General features: G+C 40.0%; 1 protein-coding gene across 6 annotated transcripts in view; it reads left to right on the plus strand.

Moving 5' to 3' along the window:
* The window catches only part of PRORP (protein only RNase P catalytic subunit), a 138,086-nt gene that overhangs the window by 623 nt on the left and 123,296 nt on the right, over positions 1-14,167 (plus strand). For 3 of the 6 annotated variants that reach the window (XR_009563095.2, XM_060294743.2, XM_030854781.3), the window contains exons 2-4: positions 468-1,749; positions 3,476-3,523; positions 4,009-4,141. Coding sequence is in view for 2 of the 6 variants with exons in the window: in XM_060294743.2 (XP_060150726.1) it covers positions 761-1,749; positions 3,476-3,523; positions 4,009-4,141 (1,170 nt within the window). In the remaining 4 variants the exon portion in view is untranslated. Of the gene's footprint in view, positions 1-55; positions 185-467; positions 1,750-3,475; positions 3,524-4,008; positions 4,142-14,167 lie in introns of those variants that run through there. The other 3 variants (XR_009563098.2, XR_009563096.1, XR_009563097.1) reach the window with 3 other exon arrangements.

Here is a 14,167-nt window from a genome sequence, read left to right on the forward strand (position 1 = left end):
CCTTTTTCTTGCCGTCAGGCCGGGCGGAAGGCCTGCTTCTGGCTCAGCCAGGCCTCCGCGGCCGCGCCGTCGCGGTGCATTGTGGGCGGGGTAGTTTCCGCCGCGTTTATGGTCGTATGGTACGTGAGTGCTGCGGTGAGTGGTTGAATCAAGTAAACGTCCGTTTGTGATAGATCCGTACACAGTAGGTGGTGCCCTCGTGGACCTCCCTTCCTTACTAGTATCGCTGGCTCGGCTCAGCTCTCTGCCCCTTCCCCACTCCCATTTCCTTATTTGACGAGTTTGGCGGCCACGGCCCCTAGACTCGGGCTTTCGCCTCTGTCCTGGCTGCCGGTGGGTCTAGGGTAGGGGGCTTCCGACTTTTCGCCCCTTCTGCAGCCTGGCTCCCGTGGGATCCGGTCCCTTTTCAAGGAAAGTTGTGATCCACGTGAGTCAACTGGCTGGTCTTCTTTGTGCATTTTCCTCAGGTTCGCGGACTGGAATATAACAGGCACCAGAGGATTCCTTCTCGGTCCCCTCGTCCTGGAACTTGCGACCAAGGTTGGATGTCCCCATATCCTTGTTTAATGGAGAGAACTCAACTAAGCTTCGTTGCTGCTAGCCCCAAAAGCATTTGATTTGTCTGTGAGAAGCTGAAAATCATCTTTTAGAAAGTTGCGCTTCGATCTCCGCCCCCTACCCTCAAATCCCTTAATTATGCTGTAGAAGTTGGGGCTTTTTGAACATCTCTCTCACAATCTGGTGCTGATTTAACTGCATAATGGCTTTCTATTTCACTGGTGTTCGAAGCTTTCCTAAACTTTGGAAGAGCAACCCATACCTTGGGCTAGGCCCAGGTCACTCTTTTCTCTCTCTCTTTCTCAAAGACTGTTATGGCATCAAGAACCAAGAGAAGTGGTTTTCTCTTAAAACAGTGTCTCCACAAAATACCAAAGCAATGAATCTGCTGGTTGCCAAAGCCAGATATGTCAGGAAAAAAGATGAGGGCAGTAGTAAGCAAGTTTCTGCTGATTCTCCTCACATGTTTGCAGCTGGAGCGGCTAAGAAGAGATCACAGATGAATCCTCCGAGTAAAGAGCACGTCTTGCCACCTGTGAAGAACATTTTTCAACTCCCGACAAAACCTTTGAATTCAGAGGAGTGGGATAAACTGAAGGAATATTTCAAAGAAAAGGCTAACTTTGAAAATTGGATCATTTCACAGATGATTAAATGCCGTAGCTCTGTCGATGTGGCCAAATCTGTGCTGGCCTGGGTAGCTGCAAAAAACAATGGTATTGTAGGCTATGATTTGCTGGTCAAGTATTTGTATCTCTGCGTTTTTCATAAGCAGACATCAGAAATTATTGATGTCTATGAAATCATGAAAGACAGATACAAGCGTTTAGAATCTGGAGCGTACACTCTTCTCATCCGGGGATTAATCCATACAGACAGATGGAGAGAGGCCTTGCTGCTGTTAGAAGACATCAAAAAAGTCATGATTCCTTCAAAAAAGAACTATGATGACTGTATCCAGGGAGCCCTCTTTCATCAAGATGTAAATGTAGCTTGGAATTTGTATCAGGAGTTGTTAGGTCATGATATTGTTCCTATGTTGGAAACATTAAAAGCCTTCTTTGATTTTGGAAAAGACATGAAAGGTGATCAGTATTCAAACAAACTGCAAGACATTCTTTTGTATCTAAGAAATAATCAGCTGTATCCTGGGGAGTCATTTGCACACAGTATAAAAACATGGTTTGAAAGGTAATTTTGATTTTTGTTTATATGTATATTTTTATTTTGATACCGTTGCCTAAAACTAGCCTCCTGTTTTTTTTATTAGTTGCTGAGAATTACTCTAGTCAGATTATACTTTCTTCTGTCTCGTAGTAAGATTGTTTCCCCTTTAAGACAAAGTTTTCTTTCCCTTTAAAAAAGTAGCAGCGTAAATAAGTTGTGCTAATCTCTACTCATCACATAAAAGGGAAATTATAGAACACTTGTTTTTATGTTTTTTTTCCTTTTAGAAGGATCATTTGTTTTCTGAGGTGTCTAGTATGATGTGAATATTTTCAAATAGCACTTGTGGCTGGAGTTCATAGCAAGAAAACTGGAGCTGTCTTTGGGTCATATTAGTATTTTCAGAAGTTCTTCTGAAACCTAGTGACTAGTATGATGTGCACATATATATTCTGTTTAATCTATGCATTTCACCAGCTTGAATAGTTAGAGGGGAGAGAGGAATCCTGCTCAAACCTGATATGTGTTAAAGAAGAAAATCTTTATCCTTCCTGTTTTTGATCATACCATCATTTGAGTGCTCTCTCCAAGGCTGTCCTTTGCTTTCCCTTTGCTTTTATTCATGTTACTGGCTGTGTGCGTGCTGATTTATTGCTTCAGTCTTTTGTTCTCTTATTTCTTTACCACTAATTGGCTTTAGGCTCTTTCCTACAGATTCATTCCTTTTGTCTCTATTTTTCTCTTGCTTTTCTACTATATATTATCTTTACAGAGCTTTGAAGTAGCAATCATGCTTAATTATCTTTCTTAACACATTTATTGAATATCCACAGAGGAGCTAAGTTGTGAAAATCTTGGAATGGGAAGGATTTTGGATTTTAATGTTATCAAGAGTGCTGGTCTTGGAGTACTTTTTAAAAAGTAACTGCCAAACAGTGAGAAAATAAGATTAGAGAGGAATTAAGATTTGAAACAGGGAGATCTGTTTGGAGGCAATTGTAGGTTTGAATGAGGGATGATGAGATCTTGAATTAAGAACTGGGAAAGGAGAGAAGTCAGTAGAATCAATAGGAATGGATGGTATTATCTGTAAGAGGAAAGAAGAAAGGATAAGTTGATTGAGCAAATAAACCAATAAGTAGTTTTGAATGCCTCCAATTTTAGGCTTAGCACTGTGCATGATCCGTGATGTAAGATCTATTATAATGGCATTCACGACCTAATTGGGAATACAATAGTAGACAGTTATCTCAGAGTGGTATATAAAATGATAGTGTAAGAGAAGAAATTACTCTGGGCCAGGAACAATCTCTGGCAGCTTTATGGAGAAAGTTAGAGTCAAATTTTTTTTTTTTTGTCTGGGCAGTGCGTCATGCGGGATCAGGACCCATGCCCCCTGCATTGGGAGGGCAGAGTCTTAACCTCTGGACCGCCAGGGAAGTCCCTAGAGTTGAGTTTTGATTTAGAGGTCTGGGCTGGTTTCTGGGCAGGTCCTGTGAAGACAGATTTCGAGTTAAAGATGAGGGTCAGATGACGAGAGAAGCAAAGGGAAGGAGATCCAGAGTAGAGTACCATCAGTTACTTAGCCCCATCACAGTATTAGCAACCACTATTCTAATTGAACCATTCTAGGGAAGTATCCAGAACTTCTCAGAGCTCTTTCCTACGGATTTTTTAAATACAGTGAATATCTTTCTGTTCAGTAGGGATTTGACCCTCTGGTGATTTGGTTTTGCAATCTTTTTTGTAGTGTTCCTGGAGAACATTGGAAAGGACAGTTCACCACAGTCCAGCAAAGGTAAAAGCCAATGTTTTATTTTTAATTTGTTCGATTCAGATTTAGTAGGTTGTTGTTACTTATTTTTAAAAATTTTAAGAATACCTTAGAAACAGGATAATTAAGTTAGTTAGGATAGCCAAGAAAAAAGTCACAGTTTTGCATTTGGAGAATTTGTAGTGCTCAAAATGTTTCTTTCAGTAGGTGCTGTGAGCCTGGTGTGACGCCTCAGAAATGTTTTTCCCTAGAGATTTGGGACCCAGTTGTGTTTTAGGAATGACTTTAAAAACTATGTCTGGGTGCCAGCCATCTACTCTTTTGGGTTTTCTGGCACACTATTTTGTTACATTATCTGGATTACAAAAAGTGAGATGTGTATGATGATCGCAAAGGTTATAATGTTCTTTTTTTAAACTACCTTCCAATTTCCTCATGTCCTAGAATTATTCATTGTAGAAAAAGTTCTTTTCCAGGACATTATTTAACACATTTAATTGTAATTACAGTGGTCAGTGTTTGGGCTGTGGAAAAACTATAGAGTCTATTCACCTGAGTTCAGAAGAGTATGAATTTCTCAAGGAAAAAATAATGAGGGATGTGATAGATGGAGGTGACCAGTACAGAAAGACGACACCTCAGGTGAGTCTGGAACAGGTCTTGTTGATTCCTGGGTTGCTTGTCTTGAGCAGGGGTCAACAATTTTTTTCTGTAAAAGGCCAGATAGTAAGTATTTTAGACTTTGTGGGACATAACGTCTCTGTTGCAGCTTTTCTACTCTGCTGTTGTAGTGAAAACAGCCACAGAAAATACATAAATGAATACAGTAATACTATTCATGAAAATAAGTTGTGGGCTGGATTTGGCACACTGGCCGTAGTTGCCAACCTTTAGGAGAGATTGCTTTTGACTTTCATAGAATAATTGGGTTAGACTGTCATCCATCTATTGAAGTCAATCCTATTTCATCTGCGCACAAGTGCACTTAAGCCAAAAAGATAGATGCTTATTCTTTGTCTAGGTGCTTCCAGAAAACTGTTCAGTAAACTCCCATGAAAGCATTATGGTTTCACACAAGTTTTCTAGTCAAGAGAGTTTAAGGTAGCTTGACAAAATTATTTCCAAGTCTTCTTTTTATCGAATTTGATTCTTGAAGTCATTCTTAATAGCTTTATTTTGCTAATCTTCAGTGCTTTATGCGGGTTTACTAAGATTAAGTTGAAGTAAAATGCTTTTACCTTGGGGAAAGGTTATCCTCGGGGAAAGGCTGCCTATCATCTCACTGAATGCTTTTTCTTCAAGATACCAAATAAAAAGGAGAAGAGAAAATTTTTCTGCCTTCTCACGTTGACTTAAAATTATCAGAAAATGCCCCTACTAGGAAGACTTTTAATCCTCAGAATAAAGTCAGAATCTGGTCCGTGAAAACATTATCTTCATTTTATGGAATACCTTTTAGCTGACTTTATTGATAAAATTATAGTTAATATTTATTAAATGATCCTAAGAGCTTTATATTCATTATCTTGTATCTTATTTAACCCTTACACTACCCTATAAGATACTATTTTATTTCTGTATTACGGATAGAGTGATTGAGACTTCGGGAGGTTAAATATACCCTAGGACACTCCACTAATAAAATCAAGGTCAGACTGACCCCAAAACTTTTGCCTTTATACTCTGCTGCCTCTCATTGAATGAAAATTCAATTCATAGTTCTGTATGTACTTGACAGCTGACTGGCTGTAGCAGCTCTCAATGCCTTAGGAATTTCTGCCAGCTAAAATGATTTCAACAAATTTCCTTTCTCTCATCCAATATCTGCTGAACACTTAATGTTTATCTTTGGAAGCAGGCGTTAAGATAGATTCAGGGTTGTGTAAATCATGCTGTTTGCTACCAAAGACTTTACATTTCTTTTGTGGGCTAATTGAACATTCTTCCCATCCTCCAACTTATTACTTAATAAAATTTTCAACCTAAAGAAAAAGTTAAAAAATAGCACAATGGACACCTACATACTCTTTGTCAGAGTAACCAGTTATTATTCCACATATGCTTTCTGTCTCTTTTTGTGTTTTTTTTTTTTTTGCGGTACACAGGCCTCTCACTGTTGTGGCCTCTCCCGTTGTGGTGCACAGGCTCTGGGCACGCAGGCTCAGCGGCCTTGGCTCACGGGCCCAGCCGCTCCGTGGCATGTGGGATCTTCCCGGACCGGGGCACGAACCCGTGTCCCCTGCATCGGCAGGCGGATTCTGAACCACTGCGCCACCAGGGAAGTCCTCTATATGTGTTTTTATGAACCATTTAAAAGTGAGTTGGTAGACATGTGACCTTAAATATCTCAGCATGTATCTTCTTTTTTTGTTTGTTTTTGGCCGTGCCGCTCACCTTGCGAGATCTCAGTTCCCCGACCAGGGATTGAACCCGGGCCACAGCAGTGAAAGCCTGGAGTCCTAACCACTGGACCACCAGGGAACTCCCTGTATCTAAGAATAAGAACATTCTATGTAATTAAATGCTATTATCACATTTAAGACCCTTCACATTAATTCATTGTCATTTAATAAAAACTGCATATTCAAAATTTCCCAGTTGTTCCTCCAAAATGTATTTTATAACTTTTTTCTTCTGACCCAGGACTGAATCAAGATTCACTCATTGCTTTTGGTTGTTATATCTCTCTAAATCCAGAGCAGCGCCTCCCCCGCAACCCCGCCTTTTTTTGTTTTTATTACATTGATTTTTTTTTGAAAAGTCTGGGTGGTTTGTCTTGTTCAGGGCTTCTCAAACTTTGTACCTCAGAGTCCCTTGAGGATCTGTTTAAAATGCAAATTATGACTCACTTGTCCAGAGTGGGGTCTGAGATTCTATATTTCGAACAAGCTCCCAGGTGATGGGATTCTGGTCTTTGGACCACTTTTGAGTAGCAAGACTGTGGACTAATTGTCTGATGGCTTTCTCTTCATTAATTCAGTGTAAAAGCTTTTGGGGTATGTTACACAGGCAATGCTGTGTGCTGCTTACTGCATCACAGCAGTCACATAATATCAGGTTGCTCTCTGTTGCTGATGCTAAGTTTCATCACTTGATTAAGAGGGTGACTGCCAGATGTCTCCACTGTAAAGGTGCATTTTTTTCCTTTATAATTTCCCTTTGTAATTTTTAAATTAAAAATTAAGTAATCTGTGGAGTAATACTTCAAGACTACACAGATATCCTGTCACCCATTAACTCTTCACCCAGTGTTTTTCACATGACGGAGATGAGCTCTGCCTTCGGAATGGTGCAAAGTGATGATTTTCTAGTTCTTTTTTTTTTTTTTTTTAAGATTAACTGTGTTAGACTCCATTACCGTCATTATTCTTTTTGATGCTCAAATTGTCCCAAATTTGGCCTGTGAGAACCCCTGCCAAGCCAGCTCCTGTGTGTCTTTGACATCCTCCTAGCAAACCCGCCCCCCAATCAGTTTTTGAGCATCTCTGTGCTTTCTGGCACAAGATGTCCCAGGTTTTCACCTTGAATTGCTCCTGCCCCAGTCATGGAATCACTAGTTGAATACTTTTGTTTAAGACTCTTAATGGCTAAACATTGCCATAATTTCTTCTTAATGATTCCTTCTGACTGTAATTCTAGACTAATAGAAGGAAGATTTGTTAGTTTTCTCTGCTGACAGAGATTTAGAACCCAGAGCAAACCTCCTCCTCGGAGAATGTTATACTGCAGGAGGAGTTTCAGGCTCCAGACTGGTGAGAATAACAAAGAGTAGTCATACATTTAATTACCATAATTCACAAAGCAACTGAATATATTCACAGAAGGATTGGGACATTTTATGACAAGAGAAATTGTCTCCTTTTCTCTTTCCAGGTGTTCTCCCCTTTCCTCGCTGCAGCTCCCCAATTCTGTATCCCATTTTTTTGTCATCTGCCTTTCATCTTTAAGCTATTGATTTAACATAATAACATTGCGACCATTTATGGAATGATTACCCTATTGTCAGGCACTTCTAGGCCTGTTACACTCACAGCACTCAACAATCTTGAAAGGATATCACCAATTTGAAGATGGGGAAGCTCAGGATGAGAACCATATCCATGGTTAACAGGCAGTGAAAGAAGGCTTATGGCTGGATTGGTTCAGGGTTTAGCTTTGGTAATATTGGTGAAGCAGAAGGGGCAGAGATGGATCCAGAGCATTTCTGGTAGATTGAAGTAGAACCAACTCTTTTTGGGACTAGAGGAAACAAATTAAGAATAGTGGATAAGTTAAATGTGTAGGTACAGCAAAGAGTTTTTCTCTGAAGAGCCGGAGAATTTTCAAATTGGTCATTTGAAAGTGAGAGAAGGTTTGATAGTCTGAGAGAGCTTAAGGACAATTTTAAGCCTTGGAAGTTTGGATTATTTGTGGGAGAACTGCGGAGAGTATCTCTGGGTGGTGCTGAAGTCCCAACAACTACACTTGTAAGGGCGTTGATCTGTGAGCCATTTTCAGCAGTCCCGGGCCATCTAGGTAGAGAGAAGGCAGCTGGATGGGATGGGATGAGATTTTGCTAGGGTGGTACCGTCGAGGGAAAAGGGAAGACAGGAGTTGAGGGTGTAGGTGAGAGGGTGGCTTAATTAACGGACCATGAGATCAAGGTTGGTAGAAGGAAGTAAAGATGGGTAGGAGCTCACAGATTAGGAGACAAGGGAGATAAAAATGGACCAGAATCTCAGTAAGGTTGGAGAGCAAGCATAAACGGAGTGAGAGTGATTAGTGTCTATTAGCGATTCGATTTGAGAGATGGAGGGCTCTGGAGTGGTGACAAAATCCAGAGTATGAGAGTTAAGCAGATGAAGAAACTGAGAGCCTAAATTGCTAGGTGGTCATCCACAGAGCTAATTAGAGTGTCCATATGATAATTTTTAAAAATAATAACTGCAACCACATTATGGAATGCTTACCAACTGCCAGGCTGGTGATGAAGTCTCTGAGTCCGGTGCCAACTTCTTAATAAACGTTCAGATGCCTGGGACAACACAAGGTGATAGCAAAGAGGAGTCAGCAAACTATGGCCCACAGACCAAGTCCACCCTTCCACTTTTTTTTAAAAAAATATTTATTGATTTATTTTGGCTGCACTGGGTCTTAGCTGCGGCATGTGGGATCTTTGTTGCAACATGCGGGGTCTTTTAGTTGCAGCATGCGGACTTCTTAGTTGTGGCATATGGGCTCTTAGTTGCGGTGTGCATGCAGGATCTAGTTCACTGACCAGGGATCGAACCCAGGCCCCCTGCATTGGGAGTGTGGAGTCTTACCTGCTGGACCACCAGGGAAGTCCCTCTACCAATTGTTTTTGTAAATAAAGTTTTATTGGAACACAGCTACAGTCATTCATTTCTATTCGGGCATACCTCGTTTTATTGCACTTTGCTTTATTGCGTTTTTTTAAGAAATTGAAGGTTTGTGACAGCAATACGGCGAGCAAGTTTATTGGCGCCATTTTTCCAAAGCATTTGCTCACTTTGTGTCTCTGACACATTTTGGTAATTCATGCAGTATTACAAACTTTTTCATTATTATTGTATTTGTTATGGTCATTCATGATCAGTGGTCTTCGATGTTACTATTGCAAAAAGATGATGACTCACTGAAGGCTTAGATGATGGTTAGGATTTTTTAACTAAGGTATGTACATTTTTTAAAGATATAATGCTATTGCACACTTAATAGACTACAGTATAATGTAAACATAACTTTTAAAACAATTTTTATTGGAGTATAGTTGATATACAATGTTGTGTTACTTTTTGCTGTACAGCAAAGTGAATCAGTTATACATATACATATATCCACTCTTTTTTAGATTCTTTCCCCATATAGGTCATCACAGAGAATTGTTTTTTGTTTTGTTTTTTTTTTTTCTTTTTGACCACACTGTGCAGCATGCGGGATCTTAGTTTCCCAACCAGGGATCAAACCCATGCCCCCTGCAGTGGAGCGTGGAGTCTTAACTACTGGACTGCCTGGGAAGTCCCATTACAGAGTATTGAGTAGAGTTCGCTGTGCTATATAGTAGGTCCTTATTAGTTATCTATTTTATATATAGTAGTGTATATATGTTGATTCCAATCTCCCAATTTATCCCTCTCTCCCTTCCCCCCGGTAACCATAAGATTGTTTTCTACATCTGTAACTCTATTTCTGTTTTGTAAATAAGTTCATTTGTACCATTTTTTTAGATCCCACAAACATAACTTTTTACATGCACTGGGAAACCAAAAAATTTGTATGACTCTCTTTATTGTGATATTTGCTTTATTGTGGTGGTCTGGAACTGAACCAAACATGTATGCCTGTCTTGTCTGTGGCTTCTTTTGCCCCGCAGAGTTGGGTAGGTACAAAAGAGACCATGGGCCTGCGAAACCTAAACTATTTACCATCTGGCCCTTTACACAAAACAATTTGCTGACCCCTGGTATATATGAACAGCATAAGCCTCAGTTGAGGTGGAGAAGTAGCAACTTTGAAGGCGCAGTGGGGACTAGGAAAAGGTCTCTCCTTTCCCCTCAGTCCTATAGCATGCTTTGAGAGAATGAGCAGATACCACTTCAGAGCTAAGTAAGGGGACTTCCCTGGTGGTCCAGTGGTAAATAATCTGCCTTACAATGCAGGGGATGCAAATTCGATCCCTGATCAGGGAACTAAGATCCCACATGCTGGGGGGCAACTAAGCTCGCATGCCTCAACTAGAGAGCTTGCATGCCGCAAACTACAGAGCTCACATGCTCTGGAACTTGCATGCCACAACTACAGAGCCCATGTGGTCCTGGAGCCTGCGCACCACAACCAGAGAGAGAAAACCCTCATGCCACAACTAGAGAGGAGCCCACACACACGCCGCAAGGGAAGATTCCTCATGCCTCAAGGAAGATCCTGTGTGCCGCAACTAAGATGTGACGCAGCCAAAAATAAATAAAATAAATAAATAATAAATAAATCTTAAAAAAAAAAGAACTAAGTAAGGAGTCATTGATGATCTTAGGAAGAGCAGTGTCAATAGTACACCGAGGGCCAAAGCCAGCCAGGTTATAACAACTGAGTGAACACACATTGAGGTTAAACTCTCCTTTTGAGAAGTTTAGATGAAAACAGGAAGAAGGGAATGGGATAGTGGTGACTAGAGTTTGGTAGAGGTCAAGGGACGGTTTACGGAGATGGGAGAGATGTGCATGTTCATAAGGTGAAGAAAGGGTTGTCAGTAAAGATAAAAATGTTGAATAAGCAGGACAAGTAGTAGAGAGAATGCATTACTGATGAGCAAGGTTCAAAAGTAGGAGGGGGTTGCCAAAAAGCACAGATGGGGAGGTTAGAAATGAAAGAAACCTCTCTGAGACTAGAAAAGAAAGAAGATGGGTGTGGATACAGATATAGATGGGAGGCAAGAAGGCTGAGGGTAATGACATGTGCTATGTTCAGTGGGATGCAAGGTGAGACATGGGCATCAGTGGAGGACTAGAGAGAGTGAAGAAGGCTTGGGATGGTGCTTGAGAGGAATGGCAGAGATGCTAACTCAAGCAGAAGGATGTGGCAGGGAGTGGGGTGCTGAGACTTGAATCATTGAAGTTGTAGGCATCGCTCTCCGTAAATACGTGGTTTAATATTTTTCCAACGGCATGGCTCACCCAGAGTAGTAGTGAAGACAAAATGTAGCATTGGTTCAGATTTTGGGTTTTGTTGGTTAGATGTGGCAACGTAATAGGGAGCAGAGGAAGGTAGTTCTGATAGAATGGTTAACACAATCACTATGGGGCCCAAACTAGATAGGGAAGGAAATAAGGCCAGAGAGCACTTGTCTGGGAGGGCTCGGGCTCGTAGTCTCACTGTGGAGTAAAGGAGAAGGTACAGTGACAATAAAGGAATGAAAACTGGAAGGCTGAGGTCAGAGAGCAGGTGACTAAAAATTTGAGAGGACAAGCCATTCTGGGCCCTGTCCAGATCCAGGGTAGGGCTCTCAGGGTGTGGCATGTGCCCCAGGGTAAGGTTCAGCTCCAGAGTGTCATTTCCCACAAATTTTTCATCTTGTGTTTTTTTTCTTTTTGCTTACTATGTGTGTTAATTTGCTAGGGCGGCCATAACAAAATACCACAGATGGAGTGGTTTAACCAACAGAAATTTATTTTTGCACAGTTCCAAGAATCAAAGTATAGGCAGGTTTGGTTTCTCCTGAGGTTTTTTTTCTCTCCTTGACTTGCAGATGGCCCCCCTCTTGGTTTGTCCTCACAAAGACTTCCCCTGTGCTCAGGCATCTACAGGTGTCTCTTTGTGTGTCCAAATTTCTTTTTCACCTGAGAACACCAGTTAGATTGGATTAGGGCCCATCCTTATAATCTCATTTTACCTTAATCACCTCTTTAAAGGCCTTATCTTCAAATACAGTCACATTGAGAGGTACTAAGGGTTAGGACTTCAACATACAAATTCTGAGGAGGCCACAGTTCAGTCTATAACACCATTCATTGCAAATATGTATTAAAACTATATTGTGTTCAGCATTTTAAGTTATTTTGTACTGGGAACAAACAGCTGGAACTTCTTTCAATATTACTTTTTAAAGCTTGTTTATAATTTGGGAATGTGAGGTATAAACCAAGGAGTAAGTACTAATCCATGTTGAGTTTGTCTACTTAAGAAAAATGTATGATTTCAGCTCACCTCCATAAGCATCTAAAAAGAGCATTATCAAAATTGTTTCAGGCTTATATGTTTTTACGAAGTAGTACGCTTTTGTTCAAAACAAAATAAATGAGATGGCACCCTTTAATGAAATGGTTCTCAGCCTCAGCTGCTTGTTATAATAGTTCAGGGGATGTTTAAAAATTACTGATGCTCAGACCCCACCCCCTAGAGATTTTGGTTTTAAGGGTACAGTTCAGTGGTATTAAATACATTCACATTATTGTGCAGCCGTCACCACCATCCATCCCCATAACTCTTTTCATCTTGTAAAACTGAAACTCTATTAAACAATAACTCCTCATTCTCCCCTCCTCCCATCCTCTGGCAACCACCATTGTACTTTCTGTTACTATGGTTTTGACTTCAAGTACCTCGTATAAGTGGAATCATACAGTATTTGTCTTTTTGACTGACTTATTTCATTTAGCATAAGGTCCTCCAGGGTCATCCATGTTGTAGCGTATCACAGAATTCCCTTCTTTTTTAAGACTGAATAATATTCTATAGTATGCTTATACCACATTTTGTGTATCCATTCTTCCATCAGTGGACGCTTGGGTTGCTTCCACATTTTAGCTATTGTGAATAATGCTGTTATGAACATGGATCTTTGAGACCCTGCTTGCAATTCTTTTGGATATATACTGAGAAGTGGAATTGCTGAGTCATATGCTACATCTATTTTTAATATTCTGAGGAACCTCCATACTGTGTTCCACAGTTGCTGTATTCTTTTACATTCACACCAATAGTGGGCAAGGGTTCCAATTTCTCCACATCCTTGCTAACACTAGTTGTTTTCCGTTTCTTTTTGGTAGTAGCTATCCAAATGGGTGTGAGGTGGTGTCTCACTGTAGTTTTGATTTGCATTTCTCTAATGATTAGTGATGTTGAGCATCCTTTCGTGTGCTTATTGGCCATTTGGCTGTCTTCTTTGGAGAAATGTCCATTCAAGTCCTTTGCCCATTTCTGAATGGGGCTTGGGGTTTTTGTTGTTGAGTTTTAGGTTTTTGTTGTTGAGTTTTCTCTATATTTCGATGTTTTTCCCTATATATGATTTGCAAATGTTTTCTCCCATGCTGTGGGTTGCCTTTTTATTCTGTTAATAGTGTCTTTTGATGCACAAAATGTTTTAAATTATCATGAAGTCCAATTTGTTTATTTTTTCTTTTGTTTCCTATGCCTTTGGCATCATATCTAAGAAAATCATTGCCAAATCCAATGTTGTGAAGCTTTTGTTCTGTTTTTGTCTCTCAGAGTTTAATTGTTTTAGGTCTTACATTTAGGTCCTGGCTCCATTTTGAGTTAATTTTTGTATATGGTATTAGGTAAGGGTCAAACTTCATTCTTTTGTGAGTAGATATCCAGTTTTCTCAGCACCATTTGTTGAAAAGGCTACCCTTTCCCAATTGAATGGTCTTGGCACTCTTGTTAAAAGTCATTTTTAACATATATGAGAGGGTCTGGATTTATTTCTGTTCCATTGGTCTGTATGTCTATTTTTACGCCAATACCACACTGTTTTAATTACTGTAGCTTGATAGTAAGTTTTGAACTCATTAAGCGTGGCTCCTCCAGTTTTGTTTTTGATTTTCCAGGATTGTTTTGGCTATTCAGGGTCCCTTGAGATTCCATTTGAATTTTGGGATGGGTTTTTCTATTTCTGCCACACACACACACAAAAAAAGTCATTGGGATTTTGATAGAGATTGTATTGATTCTGTAGATTGCTTTGGGTAATGTTGACATTTTAACAGTATTGAGTCTTCTGATTCATGAACATGGGATTTATTTCCATTTATTTACTTTCAGCAGTGTTTTGTAGTTTTCATTGTACAGGTTTTTCACCTCCTTGGTTAAGTTTATTCCTAGGTATTCTTTTTGATGCTATTATAAATAGAACTGCTTCTGTAATTTTCTTTTCAGATTGTTCATTATTAGTCT

Source organism: Globicephala melas, chromosome 2 (assembly GCF_963455315.2).
Source record: "Globicephala melas chromosome 2, mGloMel1.2, whole genome shotgun sequence".
Lineage (NCBI taxonomy): Eukaryota > Metazoa > Chordata > Mammalia > Artiodactyla > Delphinidae > Globicephala > Globicephala melas.